We start from the raw sequence: 20,361 nt of genomic DNA on the forward strand, positions 1-20,361 counted from the left end.
GATCCTTCATAGGGAAAGTCAGAAGGTGGCAGGTAAGGCATGCTAACAAGTTGTATCACCACGTGTTGAAAGCAGTGGATTCCCTTCCTACATCAATTGGTTGCCCCAGCAAAGAGTAAGAGCTGTTTATTTGGCAGGATAGGAAGAGACAACAGACGGAAGAAATCAAAGGAAGAAGTTGATTTTTAAGAAGTTGATATTTCAGCTGCATGTATTAGAAGGATAGATTTGAACAAACATTATGGCAGAAGTTACTACAATAATCCAGGAGCAACGTTTTCTGAATTTCCTGTTTTAATTTTATTATATGAGATTAAGAATGTTCTCTTGACTGTAACATGTTTGGTGGGGAAAAGGGGAAGGCTTTTGCTGAAAGAGAGCTGTAGATACAGGACAGAACATATTACTAATAATCATGATCACGGTAAAATATATGGAGTGCTTAAGGTCCCCAAATCTCTTCAGCCCTTTTCCTAGAGCTCACTCACATAATTGCTCAAGGTAACTGCAGTACTACTGTGTATTGTACAGATATGTGTAGCCACTAGTATAACAAGCAGGCAGGTTAAAAAAAAAAGAAACTGTCCCACAAAATTTGCCCAAGATTGTATTTTGAAGAGTTGAAGAGTGTGTATTTTTTCAGTACTTTAAGTAGTAGGTTAGGTAGGTTATGATGGGTGCAACGTGGATAGAGCCTTCCTAAATCTTCGTTCGCGAAGCCTAGCCATGACATAGTAATAGAGCCAAGAAGTGACAATCAGCATACATAGTCTTTAATCACTTCAGTAGCGTTATTCTGTGTGAGGCAAACACTAACCCTAGATCAGCTTTACAGTAGCTGTGATCATTCCTTGCCATGCAAAGCTACTTGTAAAAATATGAAAGAAAACTGAAGGGAGAAAAAACATTTAAAGTACCTGAGACTTATCACAGGCAGTTTTTGTTTGATCATGTGTTGTTTAATGTTTCAGAAAATGGTTAATCTAAATGAGACTGCAAGTCCTGAACCTCAGCCATTCTCTGAACAGCTGTTGCCTGTTTTATTACAGATTTGTGGTTGGATACCAAAAGGCTGCCCTGAGTGATGCTCAGGATGAATTTTGTAACATGGTATTAGTAGTGTATTTCTTCATAGCCTTCCAGCTGAAGGATCTCCAAGCATTTTGCAAGTTACATCATTTAAGATGTCCCCTCTCCACATCCTCTTACTTTTAAATTTAATTTTCTGAGAACTGGAGGTGGTGGTGGGAGAAACATTACTGTGTTTCAAGCGTGTTAACTGACCTCTCTGTGGAGGTGAATATATGTGCATTCCCTCCCAACTTCTTACTAAGGATAGCAAATATTTAGCCATCTGAGATTCAGGATACCTATGTGCTCAAGATACCTAGAAAGAAAATTCTTGGTACCTCAGCTTCTGTGCTTGATGCCAGCCCAAGGGAACCTGTGGAACAGCTGTGTATACAAAAATGGCTACCTTTATCACAAAATATTTGGTGCCAAGCACTTCCTCAGAGCAACACTGTAAATTAACATGGTGAAAGCATCTGCAGCACCTCCCCTAAGTGTGCATGTCCTCCCCCTGGTCTTCTGTAGCTGGGTAGGCAGGCACAGAATGCATTGGGGCTCTCAAGGGGTCCTATTCTTTCTGTACTCAGTGCTTCACATCAATTGGCATGGAAAAGCAGTGGGGCGGAGTGTGACCCCAGTTCAGACTGGGTCTGCTTCAAACCCTGAGATATAAATAATGAGCGAGCCCAGCCAAAAGTATAATACAGCTGCTAGTTGGTCTCAGCTGCCCCTGGAGGTTTGCTGCTACCAGCTCATGTCCCAAATGGATAAACAAAGCTCTGACAGGGGTAAAAGGTCCTACAGCTCTTCCAGTTGATACAATATCTGCCAAGAAATCTTTGAGACTGGTTCTCAGGCATGCTAAGGGCTGTGCTGCCCATTTCTGTTTTCTTAGTTCCCTTTAACCCCTCCCTTCTATTGCAGATTTTTAGTAGAGACTTCAGCTGAGAATGCTCCCGTTCCCGTCTGGGCTGATGGAAAGTTCCATGTGTTGCTGTGCAGATACTGCCACGTTTTCATTGACTCGAGTCCAGTAGAACTAAGAGGAAACATCTGTGGAGAGGGATAGCTCTCTGTTTGTCCCAGAAATTAATTGCTTCTGCTGGGAGTGTCGAGAGGCTGAAAGCTGTGTACTAGAGGTGAGGAGTCTATCAGCTCCTGCTAGGCTTTTACTCATGTTGCCTAAAAAGCGCACACTTCGAATTTACCTGCTTCACAGGGACAGTCTCCTTGGAGCAGAAGAGGGCTAGCCTGTAGGTCAGTGGACCTGGCAGATTTACCAAGCCCAGGAATCCTGTCAGCCAGCATTTTGCAACTACAGTTCAAAATTGTGGTTGTGTGGTTTGGGGAGGAGAGGGGAGCTTGTTCTGCCCTGTGGGCAGAGGTGGAGGCAATGGGGAGGAGTGAGGCTATGCCACGTGCAGGCAGGCTTTATATGAAAGCTTGCTTCATCACAGCCTCTTGTAAAGACACGTTGGTGTGAAACAGAGCTTGCTCACAGTTTCTGTGAGAGCAGAGTGTGCAGATCTCTCTTTGAGGGATTCGGCACCCTGATTTGACATAAATATTAGGGTGTTTCTGCATTTTCTTTCTAAATAGGAATTAACTGAAATTTACCCACTTCTGCTAGGACTGCCTCCAGCTTTTCTTTTGAAGTTCAGCAAGTGCCACTGCCCTCCTCATCAGTGTGGTGTTCTCCAGCCCTGGTTTACTTTGCCTGTGGTCAGCAGCCACTGAGAGCCAGAAAGCAGAAGAATCAAAGCTGTGACTGATGAGACCTGAGTGCTCCAGTCCTTACCCCAGAGCCTCCTTTCCTTTAACGCACTTGAGCAAAAAGCAAGAGCAGGTCTGCAAATGGTACTGAATCTCTTCAGCCATCAGCCTGTGTTATTCCTCCCTGCTCCCCAATCCCTTGTCTCCTAGTGCACTCCTGTGTGATTGCACTCCCTGCCCATGTGAGGCAGCTTTTCCTTCTAAGGCAAAATGTGGCTGCTCCTGTTAGCTGTGCCTCACAGAGGCTTCTTTTCCTTTGGTGAGGTCCCAGACTCCCAGTGATACTGCTCGGCTGCAGCGGGACACTTTGGTACATGCCTCCCCACAGAGAAACTGCAGTGCCTTGGTTTTTCCTTGGATAAGCTGCATTTCCAGCTATCCAGTAACAAAGACATTTTTGCTGTTCCTGCAAAACAACATTAGAATCTCACACATGCTGTTAATGACTCCCTGGTGATGGTTTCAACCTCAATTTCATCGGTTAGAACACTTTTTAATAAAGCTGTGGTTATCTTATGAGCTCTGTGAACATCTCTGTTGCTATCCCGTTCTCAAGATTTGGGTAAGATCAGCAGCACAGGCATGCCTGAGTTTTCAAGTCACACCATTTGTTGATGAGATGATCTCCCTCATTTAGACTGATATCATCATAGTTGCTGCAGGCCCGCAGCTTGTACCTTCAGAGGGGTAAGAGGAAATGAAATCTCAACCCCTTTCTGATGTGCAGAGACCCTTCTCCACTCAGCCAGCAGGGCAGGGACTACAGCCAAGCCAGTTGTGCTCAGATGTTGGAGGTACTTGGAGCCACCAGCCTGCAGGCCCCCTCTTCCAGAGGAGCTCTCCCACTACATGTTCTCTCTTTGTTTTGGCAAATGGTAAGTTTTGGTACTTCCACAGTTGGAAACATACGGATTGAAAAGTCATGATTTAAGTCCTACCTTTCTTCTTTCCTTCCAGAGAGAGACCAGTGTTAACCTGATGAGGCTTTTCAAGATTGCTTTCTTCCTGCTGTCTGATCATGCAAACTTTTCTCTAACTTAAAAAAATAAAGCAATTAATGAGGCTGAAGTTGAAATTCTCTTACAACCCCTAATTCAGCACCCACAGCGATATGAAAGCAAACCAGTTGCTCAAAGGTGGGAACAATGTGCAGTAAGAGCATAAGCTGATAGAAATGCCATCTGCTTGCCAGTCCTAAAATAATGACTTCAATGGTGACTTCACTTGAACTGATGCTGTGACAGGCAGTTTCGTGCAGCCTGCTCAGCGAACCTACACAATTAGGAATTCCTCCAGAGTTTTGGTGTTAGATTTAGACACTTGACTGCAGTTTCCCTTTAGTTGTTTGGACTTTGGGATGTGGATGATGGGCAGAAAAACAAAGCAGCAAAGACAGCTGGATTTACCCCTAGCCCCAGGAGGTGCATACTCCGAACGGAAGGAAGCATGAGTCCTTTGGTGCAGTTCCTTTGGAAACAGGAGAATTTTGAGCAGCTGGTACTACTTGAGTTCAAGTTCTCTTCATTTGGGTTCAGTTTAGGGCCTGAGGATCTACTGTAGCATGGATCCTTCTGTTCTGTAACCCTTGGTGAATGAGGGGGAGGGATGTGAGCCATGCTTGTCATGGGATGTGATTAGAAGGTTCCCTCCTTAGGCTCAGAGCCAATTTCCTAAAGTTGATGTTGGGGATAACATTTTGGCAAAGTGCTGACTCCTTGGTTTTCCTCATCATTGTCCTTATGAAAACCACCCTTTTCTGAACTATTATTGCATTTATTCTCAATTGGCCTTAAAAACAATGATCCATAGATTTGGCTCTTTCCATTTTAACCTGTTCCAATGTTTATGCTGCTGGAGATCAGGAGTGATGCCAGCATGAGTTTAGGCAGCAGCTAATGAATATCAGAGATTTTCTTCTGGGAGCCCCACTTCCTCACAGCATGTTCTTCACTGTTCACTGCTGTTTCCCTCCTGTTCCTCTCTGAGGTCACTGCAGTGCCGCTGAGATGCAGATCCTACCCCTGCAGAGCAGATTTGGTCAAGAGAGCAGAGGTATGAAACCCAGTGTGCTGCCCCAGCCATGGGCCAAGACACTGAGCTGCAAAGTCCTGCATGTAAAGATGCTTTGGGTGTCCCCCTTTGCTCTCCTGCTGTCACTGCTGGTGGGGAAGGCAGGAGCATTCCCAGAGGAGGGGGTGCTGCAGGCAAAGAGCGAGCATCATTCTGCATTATGGTGGCCTGCCTCTGAACTGGTAGCTTAGCCTTGAAAGGCCAGGTCTGGTAATTGCTGATCTTGATTATAACCATGTGAATACTGTTATCCAGTCTGCCCTTGCACTTTCCAGCCATTGTGCAGTGGCGCTGCCTCATTTCTTGGCTTGGCAATACCTGCTCTTTTCCTAGGAGGCAAAGCAAAATAGCCTCTGATCTCGCTGCCCATTTCCTTGCCTAGCTGGGCACAAAATCACAGGTTTGTATCGCTGCCAGGAGCATCCAGCTTCCTTTTGTGGGCTTATTCCAGCGACCGTTTTGCTAACTGAAAGCCTTCCAAATTCAGCATCGCAGCCTACTTACTGGGTTTCCCAAAGCCACGTAAACTTTTCTGACTGCTTCCCTGCAGCCTTGGGATGGTTTCCATAAGCATAGGTTCTTCTGCTGTCTTTTTTCATCTCAAACCAGTTACCTTACAGCTAACAGGGGCTACCCAGGAGACCAGGCTTGAAGCCAGGGAGTAAAGTGCTTTTACTGGGAAGTAAAATCCAGAATTGCGCAGATGTAAAAAAACCCTGTGTTCTTGGCATAATTTTAGTATTTTGCTGATGTCTTCCAGTTCTATTAGTTCATCTAATAAAAAGGATTACCTCTACTCACCTCCCACACCTCCCTTAGTAAGAAGTGTGAATCGTTGGGATCTCAAAAGCATGATATCTGCGCAAAGAGCCAACAAAGGTCCATTGATAGCCCCTCATTTAAATGGAACTGCAGCCTCTGGCTTCAGCAGAAGCCTGGGCAGGATGCTACCATCATTTTTCCTGAAGAAGAGAAAAATGAAAATAAGCAGACTCAAAACACTTGTCTCCAGCTGCAACACCTATTCACAGAGGGCTTTGCCCCAATTCTGTCCTACAGAGACTGAAAAAAAAAAATCCTTGACAGTATAAAAGCTGATAAACCCCCACAAACCCAGACAATGGGAACAAGCTGAAGTGTTGCTGCAATGAGTCCAGAATGAGCCATTGCAGGCTTTTAGGTGGCTATTCTCTGTAGCATCCTGTGGCAGTTTGAGCCACATTAGAAATCCAAAATCCCATTTCCAGGCTTCCCCCCACCCCTTCCCACAATTACCAGAACTACCATCACCAGAGAGAAACTTTCAGGCCAGAGGCTTCTATAGGGGAAGGGGGAAGTATATACATTTATTTACACAAATAAATACTATACAAACTAAAGGCAACTATATATATATATATATTACATTACTATCAGTCCTTCAAGCGCCTCCCTTTAACTTTAGTCCAGGAGAAGCCTTTCAAGGCTGCTGGGTAACGCAGTCTTTCTCTCGTGGGAGTGTTCTGGGCCCCTGAACACTCCCTAACCAACCTTAAGCTGTTTGTGGAAGTCCTTCCTTCCTCACAAAGTCCAAGAAGGTAGCTTTGAGTCCTCTCTCCTCAGTCTGCTGTGTGATCTCTCTTTCTCAGTCTCATACCTCGGTTCGTAGGCTGCTGTAGTGTAGCTTATCAATGTACACGTCCTCTTGGGTGCTGTGAATCTCTTCCTTCACAGCACACACTCCAAATGCTGCCTCCAACTCCGGCCCAGGCAGAGTTGGGGGGACCGCAGGCCTCCCCTCTTCCCCCCCCCGGAGGGGGGAAGAAGGAGCCCAGCCAGCCCCTGGCCTCCTACACCTACACGCAGCAGACACCAACAGAAACTGCCAACAGCTTCCAGTGCTGTGTAGGTATGATTTTTCAGCAGAATCGAACAACATGGACAGTGATCGGCTCTCCAGGGAACACTGCCCTGGCACCCAATCGCCTCTGAGCCCCCCCCCCGAACTCTCAGCGGGGGCCAATTTTAAACTATGACACATCCTCATTCTGGACTCATTGCAGCAACACTTCAGCTTGTTCCCATTGTCTGGGTTTGTGGGGGTTTATCAGCTTTTATACTGTCAAGGATTTTTTTTTTTCAGTCTCTGTAGGACAGAATTGGGGCAAAGCCCTCTGTGAATAGGTGTTGCAGCTGGAGACAAGTGTTTTGAGTCTGCTTATTTTCATTTTTCTCTTCTTCAGGAAAAATGATGGTAGCATCCAGCAGAGGGCCTGCTGGCTGGTGCAGAGAGAGGCCCCCTTGGTTGTGGACCTATTCTTCAGTGGCTAATGAAAAGCCACGTTGCCCTTCTTGTTTCAGCTGGGCAACCCTCTGGTGGGTCCCAGACACACAGAAATCCGTGGTTAGGGATCACTGTCAGACTCCACACCAGAACCATCCATTTCACGTACAGCAGCAAAGGGAACATTTTGGGTTTTTTCCCAGCTTGGCAGGACATGAATCAAAGCAAAGGCAGGCGAGCATACCTGGAGCCAAGGAAAACTGGGAGGTGCTGAGTTACCAGAACTGCTTTCAAGTGTCAAGGGAAAGGAACGTGTATGTGTATGTGTATGTAGGTGTCTGGCATCTCTTTGGCTCCATTCCATTTTGGGATAGTCCAGGCAGGAGAACAGTAAATCCCCAAAATATATATTTTCTGGCTTAAATTTGAGTGGGAGTAGTACATGTGGCAAAGGGCAGTGAAAATCAAACCCATTCCTTCTTGGCTTCAAAAGCTTGGACTGCAAGGGAACTTCTGTTCAGGTAGGACATAAGGGCAGGGTTTTCCTTATTCAGCGAAAGTGTGAGGCAGGGTAACACAGTGGTGGCCAAACTAAATAGTAGCTCTTTTTCCACGCACCCTGTTTATCTTTTATGGTCCTACAACTCAAGTGGTTTACATCGTGCTGAGTGGCATCTTGCCTTAAATTGTCAGAAAAGTTTTAAGGTTAATGGCTGATGTCCGGACCACTTTGTTGTCCAAAAAATGCCCATCCCTCCTCTCCTCTCTCTGCGTGAGTTTCCTCCACTTGCTCAAACTGTTCCTCCTGCAGGAAGGGCTCACCTGCTTATGCTGCAGCTGCTGAACAACCACACCATCCAAAAAAACAGGCAGTGGTCTGCAATGTTGCTTGGCACAGCCCAGCCCAACAGCTCCAAGAAGTCAGGCTGGGACCCTGAAAGGGGGTCTCAGGGAGAATGGCTTTTTGTAGAACGTGTTCCCCCCATCCCAAGTCCTACTCATACCAGTCATCTGTTACAGCTCTAGAGGTACTAAGAAGCCTGAACGTTCCCCAAACTGAGTGAAGACACAAATTTCTAAGTATTTTTTGGCCACCTAACTATGCAGGTGGCCCTGAGGAAGACCCCTCATGTACTCAGCCAGACTCAAGGGCAGCGGGTGTGAAGATTTTCAGAACCACCGTGCCTCATGAAGTGTCTCAGTGCTTTGACAGACTCGGCCATGAGATCTTTTGGATTATGGACCCTGGCACGTGCCAGATTTCCTAAGTGCAAAGTGCACCTAGTGTGAGTACTACTAGAGCAGGAAGGGAAGTGGTCCAGTGCCAGGCAGAAGCAATTCACTTGGTGTAGAGGTGGAGCAGCCTTCTTCTTAGTGGGACATCTGCAGTAGCAAGTCAAACATCTTCCCAGTTTTCTTCATCCATGCTTTTGCCCACACCTGCCAAAACATGGTCCCTTTGGTGTAGAGGCTGAGATCTCACCTTCCTGCTGCCTGGTAGGGTGAGGCAGAGCTGAAACACTTCCAGCTACCGGTCAGGGCAATGGAAAGGGTTAAGGAGCAACCTGATGAACAGCCCTCTGGTTGGATTAAAACATCTGGAGCCGATGTTTGGTTTCTTATCTTACAGAATTGAGAGCAATTTTGGAAAATTAAAAGCACGTGAAGCCACTGTGTGGTCTGGTGGTTGGGTTGCATTTGCCACCAAAAGAGTCTCACGCTCCTGGACGGTGCCACTCAGATTTTTATGAGGTCTAAATGTAATGCTGCTGCTGGGCAGCTCCATGGCACTGACCACCCCTGTCCTTGCAAAATTGCCATGGGGCAGAGGACAGTATGGCAAACATAGCTGTCCTCACTCCAGAGGATGGGAATCACCGCGAGGAGAGTGATTTACACTGGAATTGCCTCAGAACTGGCAATTCAAGTCTGGCACTGGGAACCACACTCCATCCCCAGCCATCAGGGCAAGGAAAAGGGATGGGCAAACACTAGGTCAGCCCCTCCTGCCCCCCAGCCCCAGCAGGTCCCACAGCCAAGAAGGGGTGTCACCAAGCTGCTCCTCAGATAGACACAGACCAAAGCCTTATCCTACAACATAAATTTGGGAGCTGGACAAGAGCAAAGACACAGTCACATGCACCACAGGCCTGCTGTGCAAGGTAACTCCTTTTTGTGGGAAGGGATCCCAAATTTAGAGGTGAAAACCTATCATGTTGGAAGCTTCCCTCAAACTGTGACTGTCTAAAGGCAAACAAGAAACTATCTTTGGGGAGAAAGCAGTTGGCTTGCATGGGATGGCTCTGCCCACAGCCGGCAGGGCTGCCCAGCACCTGCTTCCCATCCCCACAGTGAGCAGAGAAATGGGTGTTTCTGCAGCAAGGGACCCTCCAGAGGGAACCCCATGAAGAGCTGGGAAGAGGTGGGCATGAAGTACCAGTCTCATCTCTCAAGAAGAAGCAATGATGGCAGGACAACCCTACCAAAGCCACAGTGGAACTGCTTTTTTTAGGTGTTAGAACCATCCTACATTTTGAGAAAGGATTACTACAGGAAAAAAAACAACCAACCTCTGCCCCACCATGGCTGCACTCAGCCTGGGGGGCTCACAGCAGCTCCTCGCAGAGGGGTTAAACCAGGAATCTCCATGCCAGGCCCTATGTCACACCATGGTAGGGACCGGGGCACTCAGTCCTCCCTTGCACTCCCCTCTGCCTCTGTTGGCACTGGCAGCATCCCTCACGGACATCCTTTCCGAGGGGCTATGGGGCAGGTGGCCCCTCTCTGTTCCCTCGGCCACCTAAACGCTGTTTCACACCTCGTGCTGCTGTTGCCATCGCTGACACACAAGATCAAACTTGTGGCATTTTGCTAAAAGTTGTAGGAAGTCGTTCCAGCTATACTCCCCGCCTTTCCTTACGCTTAGCTTAGCAGACTTTCAGTACATTCATTCCCTTCTTTTTTCCCTTTTAACAAAAACAAGCAGAGTGCTAAGAAATGCAAACCCTCTGGGAGGCTTTCAGCCTTGGCTGGACCCGCCTGAGCCTCCCCCCGGAGCAGGGAGGCTGCCGCTGGCCCGGGCTCAGCGGACGGCTTTCTGGGACAGTCATTCCTGACTCCAGCCGGTGTCCGGGCGGCTGTGTGAGGGCAGAGCGAAGCCACTCCACGATCGCTCGGCACCAGACGGCAGCGGCATGGCGCTCCGGGGAGCCTGCCTCCTCCTCTGCCTCCTCCTCTGCCTCCTCTCTCTCGCCCAGGTCTCCGGCCAAGTCCGGCAGAAACCGGCGGCTTCCAAGAAAGGTAAGGGGCAGTGGCACCTTCCCTGCGAGGAAACCTTGCAGGGGCTTGGGGGGTCGCAATTAGCCCACTTGTTTGGGCATTTAACAGTGCTTTAATGAAACTTCTCTAAAAAGCATCTAAAAATTTAATAAAGTGTCTTTTTCTCACCCCCCCCCCCACCTCCCCCCACCCCACCGTGGGGATGATTGTGTAGCTTTTCTATAAAATACTGAGGATATTGAAATGGCTTGGGTGGGTTCCTGCCTTAATAAATTTGTTGGGACAGCTTGGTCTGAATTTCGGAGGGCAACGCATTTTCCATGTTCTCTCTAAGGTTCATACCAAACCTTTCCTATACTAAAATCCCCCTTTCCATAACTTCCCACCCCTTCTCATTCTTTTTTCAGAAGCAAGTAAGTGGCAGATGACAGGCAACCGATTTGGAGACAAAAGTACGCAGAAAATACATAATCCATAAAAACACTGGCCTCGGGTGTATGTCACACTGTACATGAGCTCCGACTACTCAGGCTTACCAGAGGGCAATGCATACAAAATTATGCCTATGTTTTATTTTCCCTAGTGGCTTTCTTTTTTTCCTTCTCCTTTTTTGCTGCTGTCCCGTCCTTTCTCCTTCTGACTCAAGGCACATTAACTACAGGAGAAGGCAGGTAGGGAAGCAGCATGTGACCCTGCCTGCCTGATGTGCCTGACTGCATACCCTTGGGCTTAGATCGCTTCTGGCAGGCGCTTTCCTGCTTGGAACAAAGTGGGGAGCAAGGAAGAAGCATCCCTGGAATTCATTTGGCCAGGCTGCTCTCTAGGCTCACCCAGTTGCTGTTTTTGTTAGATAGCATCCTTGAGAAAATTTTTCCCTTTTCTCCCATTAGATCTTTCTATGAATTCACAACATAACTGCTTATTCCACATCTTGTTTCACAGGATGTAGAATAACAGAGAAAACAGTTTGTGACTTATTTCTAGAGCAAAAAATACGCCCTTGGGCTCATATAAGGCACATACATGCATTGCACTCACTGGAGCTATAAAGACATTTCTTAGAGAAAATCTATTTTAGAGATATATCTTAGAGACTGAAGAGAGACATTTCTTAGAGAAATCCTCTTTTTCTCTCTGTGTCACTGCAACTGCTGTTTGTAATCAATTGGTGATAAGAAGGTAGGAGAAAAATCACCTTTTTGACAGGAAAAACTTGCTCTGATTTAAAATTCGTTGAGGAAGGTGTCCCGAAAATCAAGCCATCTGGAACAGCTGGTGGCAGGTTTTACTCAGAATTTCTTGTCAAAGGAGACATCAAACTTTCTGTGGGGAAAAGTCGAAAACCCGGTAACTTGGCATTTTTTGGCCAGTGGCATCCAGCCCCACAGTGGATCAGCTGCCCTGCCTTTACTGGAAACTTCCAGCATTTCTTCATTAATATTTTTCATATCTTTACCAATGCCAGGGGGTGGGGAAAGGGAGAAAGCACCACAAATCTCCCAGGAGGCTCCTCTTCGCCTCGAGCCCCTCCCCACATCTAAGCCTGCCTGCCCAGCCACCGCAAGGGACAGGGCTCAGCTATTCCTGCTCTGAACAAAGGCAGGTTGGCCCCATCTCAACCTCATCCCAGGCCTCTGGTAACCCCCATCCTGGCTCACCTCCTGCACTTTGCCCAGGAGGGTCAGGCAAGGCTAAACCAGCGGAGGGTTGGGGTGTTTGGCTGGATTTATTTTTTTTAATCTATGCAGCCAAACCACGAATGTCAGAAAAGAAAGCACTGATTTGAGCCAAGCATTTTATCTTTCTTTTTATTTATCTTTTGTTTTCAGTTTGGTTTGGGTTTGGTTGGTTTGGGGTTTGTTGTTGGGTTTTTTTCTTTTGTAATTACTGCTTGTATTTGTATCTGCTTCAGAACAAAAATGGTGCTGTTTCAACATGAAAAGCCAAAACACAGTATTTAGAAAATGCTGAGATGGCACATTCACTTTGCCTGCTCTTGGGTTTTTCCCCCTCAAATTGCTCCCCAGTTATGTTTCCAAATGCAGCCGTTCAGCAAACTCTCCCTGTTCCCTGATGCCCTGGGGGGCAGACAGGATTTGCCCTTGTCTGGTAGCTCTGGGGGTCTCACCCAAAAGGATGCCCAAGGGAGGCAGACAATGGCACTCCTGCCTGAGGGGCAGTGTCACCCCCTGGCTTAGGGATAACAGGCTGGGCACCCACCAGCCCTGGTGGAGTCTTCCCTTGGTCACAGCCATGGTGGGTTGCTGGGGGCACAAGAGGAAGCAGCTTTGCATAGCTCTCACATTTATTTCTAAGGTAACTGGAGACAGAAATTGGAGTTCAGATGCTTAAATCAGTGAATAGGGACTAATTTGGGCTCCACTCCTGATGCTGCCCAAAATTTCAGTGTACTCTTGTACTCTGGGTGCTCTTTCCTGAAAATGCCTGTGAACATTTACACTGAGATAAATCCATGCGTGTGTGTTTGGTCTCCTCCTCTGATCCAGGGACAGACTGCAATATGGGATCTGACTGATCCAGTTGGGACATTCATGGAAATGCCTGGTGTCAGAAGAAATACAGATGGTCAGGGAAATTTGATGACAGAGATTGTAAATCAGAGCAGTGCTCATTCTTCTGCGGGACAGAAGCCTGTTCGGATGTCCAGGCAAAGCTAAGCAACTCACATATAGATCCAAATTTCATATAGTATTAGTTAAATAATTAAAATTAAATACAGACGGATTTGTTTGTTATTCATCATATAATTAGATCAAGGAAAAGCAGGTAAGAGTTCCCATTTGCAGCATTAAATACGTTTCTGGCCAGGCTTTCAAACCAATGGACTACTGCAACCCGCATCTTTCTGTGAGTCTCCTTTTCGTCTCTCCTCTGCCCACTCTTAATCCTGCTGCTCATGGTTGGCTGCACAAGGACCCACTCCAGCTCCTATGGACAGCATTGGCATCCCGCATGCTGGCTTCAGTTACAGCAAACCCAAACTGGAAACAGGCTTGATCCTGGGCTTGAGGAGGCGAGCCTCGAGGAAATGACAGCAGAGACAAAACCCTGCAGTAATAATATAGCAAACTCAATGTCTGTTGACGTAGCTGTGGTACTCCATAGCTGAAGAGCAAGTTAACCAGTCCTGATCCTCCACGCAATGTCCCAGTGAATGCACTGCTGTAGGAATGTCTTGTGGCCCAGGATTTGGAAACAAGGCTGTCACAAGGGACGGGGATCTTAGATAGTTATCAAGGAGATGCGTGACCTCTCATGGCAGGGAGCCTCCAGGTGGAAACCTACCAGCAAACTCAGTTGGAACACCATAAAGAGCTGTCCCAGCAAGACTCATTGACAATGTTCTGCCATGGCCCTTGGATGTTACTTAAACTTTAGAACATTTGTTCTGCTGCAAGAGAGGCTTGCATGGAAAAATAGAACAGGATTAATTAGCCGTTTCCCACAAAGTGTTTTCATCAAAGGCAGCAAAATAATAACTAGGCCCTCAGTGTTAAGTGAATCCATTAAAGTTAATTGAGCAATGAGTAAAGCAGCTTTAATGCCCTCCTCCTGATGTGTCTGGCTTTTCATATTCATGGCACCATATAATCTTTGGGCTGGAGATTCTGTTCCGCATCCAAGCTGCTTCCCTACTTGCCTGGCTTGGTGCCTCAGCTCCCCATCTCCTTGACCCTCCAGGAAGCCTGTCCTGCCGCATTTGTGGGCAAACTGTTCCCTTTCTTTTCACCCTATGAGGACTACTAGATGTTTATGACAGACAAGGTAAAGCAACAGGAGCAGCAAAGGTGGCATAGTGAATACAAATGCCTCAATATCCAATCTCCCAACACCTTCAAAGAGTGATGGTCCTTTTGCTCCTGTCTAAGAGAAATTCAAATACCAGTTAATAGCTTGTTGAAGCCATTGCAGAGGCAACATACCTAGCAAGATGTAGGCTTTAGTAGCCAGCTGCAACCAACTCCCTGGCCAAAAGGTGTCTTCTCACAGCAGGAGAGCAGCTCTGACCAGTTTTGGGGTACCTACTCCGGGGACGCTGAAGGTAGAGGTGATGCAGAGGCAGCCTGAACTGGGAAAACTGGGTTGACAGTGGAACCAGGCTGGTGAGCAAATGCTCACTCTGATGTATGTGCAAGGGGACACAGGTGTTGACTTTGTGGATTCCTTTTGTTTATCATTCTCTGAGGGCAAGGAAATCTGGAGTTTTGATGATAGGAACAGATTTGGTTGCCTCTCCTGGGATGTAACCAATGTTTATGCTCTTTCCTTGACTTCTCCAACAGAGGGTGTGAGCCTCAAAATGATTGAAGACCTGAAGGCCATGATTGACAACATCTCTCAGGAGGTTGCTCTACTGAAGGAGAAGCAAGCGCTCCAGACAGGTACAGGACTTGCTGAACAATTCAAGGCTTTTGCTTTGGGAGAGGAGCTCTTATAAAGCAGATCCAATTTCTCCACACATTTTGACAGGAGATGCCCAAGCACCTCACAGCAACAACATGGGGAGAAAGGTTGGGGGATCAAAGCAGAGCGTGGGCTCACTGCAATTCCTGCAGGCAGGTGAAACTCCTCAGGCAGTTAATGACAGGAGTTGTGCAGTGTGGGGCCCCACTCTTTATGTGCTAGATCTTCCCATTTGTACAGCTACTGATATTTCTATGACACTTAGCCAGATATTCATTTTCCTTTATGAGGTGGAGGGATGGGTTATGGATTAGTCTGTGCTTTAACCAAATGTAGCTTACTCTTTTTGTCTGAACCCCAGTGAAATGGTGACCTGGTCTCTTACACATACCACAATACTGCCCAGGGAACCTCACTGGTGGTCAGTTCCACCATGCTTCATTAAACATACACAGATGACAGTCCCAAAATGTCCATCTTCCAGCAATGCTCCACAGTTATTCTGTGCAAACTCCACCAACATCAATAGGAACAGGATTTGCAGAATAGAGAACAGAAATTAGATGAAAATGCAATTTAAGGAGAATTTTCTCCTTAAAAAAAAAGGAACACAAGCAAAATCAAGGCTTTAGTTCCAAGCTCACATTCATTGAGAAATAATTGGTTTGGATATTAATGTGTGGCTCTGATTAGGTATTGTTTAGCTACAGTACCCTGTACTCCTCAAGGTTTAGAGCTTAAAGAAAAACAAGATAATTTGATATTCTTAACACTTAAATCAGAGGCAAGCAGAAACTTCCTCTGAAGACCTCAAGCTATGCAAGCATAACGCTTCTGATCAAAGCTTATTAAAAAACACTTTTTTTTCACCTTGCATAATTAAGACAATTTAATTGGCATGCAGGCTTTTCCCAAAACACTCCAACACTTGGCAGTGCCCACGACAAAACTCATTTCTACCAAACTCATCTGAGAAAGAGTAGCATTGGCTGGGGAAGAGCAAAGCCAGGGGCAGGGGCAGGAGGACCATGCTGTGCCTCTGCCCCAGCAGCAGCAAAGCCTGGGAAGATGGCGGGGACACCCTGAAATTCCATTTTTCCTGATGGTTGGCTGACAGGGAGGGCACGTCCCCATGACAGTGTCCTTCATAGGAGGGCAGGGGCCCCTTGGAATCCCGTGCTGCCAAGAGCTGCTGTGCAGCCTAAGAGAAGAAGCTTTTAGTTTGACTGCTGGATTTGCTGCTGCTGCCTCTTCCTGGGCACCATTTTTAAACCCAATTCCCTTTCTGTCTTTTTGTTCTGTTCCTGTGGTAACTTCTCAGTTTGCCTGAAAGGCACCAAAATTCACCTAAAATGCTTTCTGGCGTTTTCGGACACCAAGACGTACCACGAGGCCAGCGAAAACTGCATCTCACAGGGCGGCACGCTCAGCACCCCCCAGAACGGGGAGGAGAACGATGCTCTCTATGACTACATGCGCAAGAGCATCGGCTCGGAGGCAGAGATCTGGCTGGGCCTCAACGACATGGCAGCAGAGGGCAAGTGGGTCGACATGACAGGCAGCCCCATCCGCTACAAGAACTGGGAGACTGAAATCACCACCCAGCCCGACGGCGGCAAGCTGGAAAACTGTGCAGCTTTGTCGGGGACCGCCATCGGCAAGTGGTTCGACAAGAGGTGCAGAGAACAGCTGCCCTACATCTGCCAGTTCATGATCGTGTAGCGGCAGGGCCTCCCCCGTGCCCGCCCACAGCCCATGTCTTCCCCCTCAGCAGCAGGATTATGAAGCTATAGGTGTGTGTACGTGCACGTGCACATGTACGTACGCACACCCGTGCGCACGTGTCCAAGTAGAGTCACTCTTTGCAAAGAGAGTCGTCATGGCTCAGTGTCAGATTGTAGAGCATTAGAGCATTTCATTTGGCCATAACCAGCCCTCTTAGCAGCTGCACTGTTCTTTCTAAGGCATGATTCATAGATATATTTTTTTACACAGGGAATTTATTAGGATGGCTCAGTTGTTTTGGCAAAGAACCAGTGCAGCAGTCCAGCCTAGCATACAGCTGCCTCAGCTGCCCAGGGCTGTCACTGTGCAATGTCCTTTCCCATCTTGCTGAGCTTTGTTGGGACACCAGCAGAGCTAATTTCTTCTTTCTTCTCTTGTTTTCCTTCCCCAAAAACCTTGGCAGTGATCCATGGGAGCTCCTTGTTCCTCGTAGTGCCATGATTCAGCCTGATGAGGATCAAGGTCTTGTCTCAATGAGTGGAGGGAGTTATTCCTGCTTTGCATTGACAGATACAATTGGGCTTATTTGGCAGAGTACCAGCTGTTCAATGAGTTGTCCAACTAGCTGAGTTATGTGCCTGAACAAATTAGCAAGTTACAGACATGTTTGGTCCTTTCCTCATCTGCCAGAAGCCAGTTTCACTGACTTCAGTGGGAGAGCAACACCCACTGCCAATGAAAAAATCCCATCAGCAGCTTTATTTATGCTGCAGCATCATGGTGGAAGCAGCAATGACTTGCAACATAGTTAGTCAAATATATTATTAAAAATAGAAGATGAACGTATTACGTAAATAACATAAACATAATGCTATTAGGGAATACACTGCTATATAAAAGCAATGGTGTATTGAAAACAAACTCCAGGACAACTCACTTCAGCAGCTTTAGGAATAACCTGACCTGTTTATGTGATGAGAACCCAGATGAAATAGTCCAGTTGCTAGTCCAGACACAGTCCTCGGCAAGCATAAATCTGCTGAGCACTGTGCCAATATAGTCATGCCCAGTTGAAGGTCTGGCCTCAGTAATTTTTTACTGAGACATGAGTAAAAGAATAGAAATAAATTTAAATTAACAGCAATGATGGGAAAGTAGTGCAGATCACCCTGGCAGCTTAATGAAGCTCTGCTGGCTGTTGGCTGAAATGTATCAGAGATTCTTTGCAGTCTAGTGCTTGGTAATAACCCCTCCAGTTTGGCTCACATCCCTTGTGCTTCCAGGTTGGGGGTGTCAAGACATGATGCTGTTGGGGAACCCACAGGATAGGTATTCCAATTTGCTGCTTTGTTTAAAAGCAGCATGATGGTAGGTCTTCCAAGACATCAAGTTTGAGCCAAGCTGGAAACACACATACGCAAATGAAGAGTGCACGCTTCTGAGGCTGTCACTATTGCCAAACTCTCTGCTGTTCAAATGACTATAAAATAAAAATATCTACATAGCTTGCTGAAGGAATGGAGTTGTGTCAGTGTGATTGGAGTGCTTTCTTCTCCTTGTCTTTCCCTTCAGAGCAGCTCCAGGGATCTGTCTGAAGGTTGGAGATATCAAAGGCAGGGGAAAAAAGCAGAAGGCGAGAGCCTCTTACCTTGTAATATGCTTTACAGGATTATCCCCCTCCTGCCCCATTATCATCCCAGTCACACACCATACACAGGATACAGGCAGGGGGTCCTTTTATAGGAAAATAAGATTTCCTTCCTCCCCTCCTCTTGCTGCTGGGAAATTTCATTCTAAAATACCAGCCAACACAGAAGAGAGGTCCCTCCCTTTAGTGGTGCCGGGGCAGGCAGCACCTCAGGTCCCAACACTGAGACAGTCCTTCCCAGGCTGCCTTCCACCTCCTCTGCAAAGAGCAGAGCTGCAGCAGCACCAAGAATTCCTCTCCTTCACACACTGATGTGGTGACGACTTCTCCCTCCTTCTCCTCCTCCACCTCCTCCTCTCCTGCATCCCACACAGGAGAGAAGACGGTCAATGAAGAAGACAGTGCTCCACACCAGTCGGTGAAGTTTCAAATGCTGCAGAACTGCATGTGAAGTTAGGTCACTTTTGCACAGAGGGCAGCCCTGTGCCGAGCTTTACTTTGGGCCCTGATCCTGAAGATTTCCAAGACTCTTTGCTGTAGGTCATGGTTACATGCTACAAGCCAGCTTGTCTCAATATAAATCCTCTAGTTCCTTTGGCAGATGTTCCCTCCATGTTTTGAGATACACATGAATGCAAAGCGACAATGCTGGAAGAGTTGCTGGCTTTAATCCAGACTGGACATAAACCACAAGGTCTTAGCACACAATGTGTGGTCAGAGAAATAAACAGAGGGAGCCCAGGAACAGAAGAGGGACAATGTGAAAGCTATGGACCCTGGCAATGCTGAGCTTTGGGGAAGATGTGGGTGCTGGAGCTGGACCATCTTTGCCTAGAGTGTGTATCTGAAAAATGGCCGTGGAGATGGATGCCAAAGGATATTCCCAGAGCAGACATTAAAGAGTCAATCTCTCAAAATCTAAAAAATAACAAGTTGGTCTCAGCAGATTTCTTGCTCATCTCTCTCTTGCTCTCTATTTTCTCATAGCTAAACTCCTGCCAGCATCATTCCTCACGGATGTCTTGCTCTTCTGAAGCTGGGAGGACAACAGGGAAGGGTGGTTTTGCCCTTGCTGTAGTTGTTGGATCCAGGATGATGAAACTGACTTTGCAGTTTCAGTGTTACTTTTATAAGGTTAATATTATTCTTACATTCTTCTTCTTACTGTACATTATGAACTACAAATTGTCTTTGAAAAGCCAAAGAAAAAGAACTTCTAGAAGATTCCTCATCCTTGCTTACCACAGTACTCTTTTTTTGTTCGTTTGTGGCCAACTCTGTGTTTTGTGCTCACAGTGAATGCAAGAATGGAGGGGTTGAGTGGGGGACGCTGGCTGCCTCAGCTCCAGAGGGACCTGATGGAAACTGCCCAGAGCACATGTGGTCCATCTGCTGGGGGCCAGGACAAGCATCACTTTTTTGATCTTCCATTAAATTGTTTTTGCACTTAAGCCAGAGAGGAACATCTGCTGTCCACAAAGTGCGGTCTGAACCAAAGGCATGCAGAATAATGGAAAGAAACCTCAGCTCTTCTCCCAGAAAAAGGAAATGTGGAAATGATCACGTCTGAAATAATATATTGTGATGCCTGCAATCTCTAGTGAACCTCATGTTATTAAAATAGGAGGTGTTGTGTAAGATCTTGTGCCACTGATGGCACCACTTGGCTGCTTGTGGCTCTGTGACACAGCAGAGGAAAGATGAAGAATGAAATATGCATATATTTATATAAACAAAAGAAGAAAAGTTATTGGGTGAGCCCACAGAAAGAGTTACCCCAGTACTACGTCATCCACAGCTGACTTCAACAGGCCTGCACTAATCCACACAACTGATTGCCCCCACCCCAATTCACCCAGGTCCAGAAGTTCAGGACCTTCTTTGCCTGAAGGTCCAGGCAAAGGACCAAATGGTTCAGAGTGAAATGGCTAACCATAAAATGGGTAATACCTTTCTGAAATCTCCCTCTGAACAAGAGCCAGAACAGCACAGGAGCCAGGTTGCTTTTTGGTTTTGCTCAATAAAAGGGCCAGCTAGGCAAAGGTGGGTAAGAATTTGGGAGTTGCAAGCAAAAAGCTTGTTTTGAGCCTTGAATACTTTTGTGGGA

The 20,361-nt window shown here is 46.8% G+C and overlaps 1 protein-coding gene across 1 annotated transcript; it reads left to right on the plus strand.

Moving 5' to 3' along the window:
• Positions 1-9,011: 9,011 nt before the first annotated feature.
• Positions 9,012-18,124, plus strand: CLEC3B (C-type lectin domain family 3 member B). The gene is made up of 3 exons (XM_027718969.2): positions 9,012-10,477; positions 14,761-14,859; positions 16,203-18,124. Exons 1-3 carry the CDS (start codon positions 10,372-10,374, stop codon positions 16,601-16,603), a joined length of 606 nt encoding a protein of 201 aa, XP_027574770.2. The 5' UTR covers positions 9,012-10,371; the 3' UTR covers positions 16,604-18,124.
• The last annotated feature ends 2,237 nt before the right edge of the window (positions 18,125-20,361 follow it).

Source organism: Pipra filicauda, unplaced genomic scaffold, assembly GCF_003945595.2.
Source record: "Pipra filicauda isolate LSUMZ 115617 unplaced genomic scaffold, ASM394559v2 scaffold62_size3274119_pilon, whole genome shotgun sequence".
NCBI lineage: Eukaryota > Metazoa > Chordata > Aves > Passeriformes > Pipridae > Pipra > Pipra filicauda.

Coding starts and splice junctions, on each gene's coding strand:
- CLEC3B (XM_027718969.2), top strand. CDS start 10,372: ATGGCGCTCCGGGGAGCCTGCCTCCTCCTCTGCCTCCTCCTCTGCCTC. Junction 10,478..14,760: donor ACCGGCGGCTTCCAAGAAAG/GTAAGGGGCAGT, acceptor CTTCTCCAACAG/AGGGTGTGAGCCTCAAAATG. Junction 14,860..16,202: donor GAAGCAAGCGCTCCAGACAG/GTACAGGACTTG, acceptor GTAACTTCTCAG/TTTGCCTGAAAGGCACCAAA.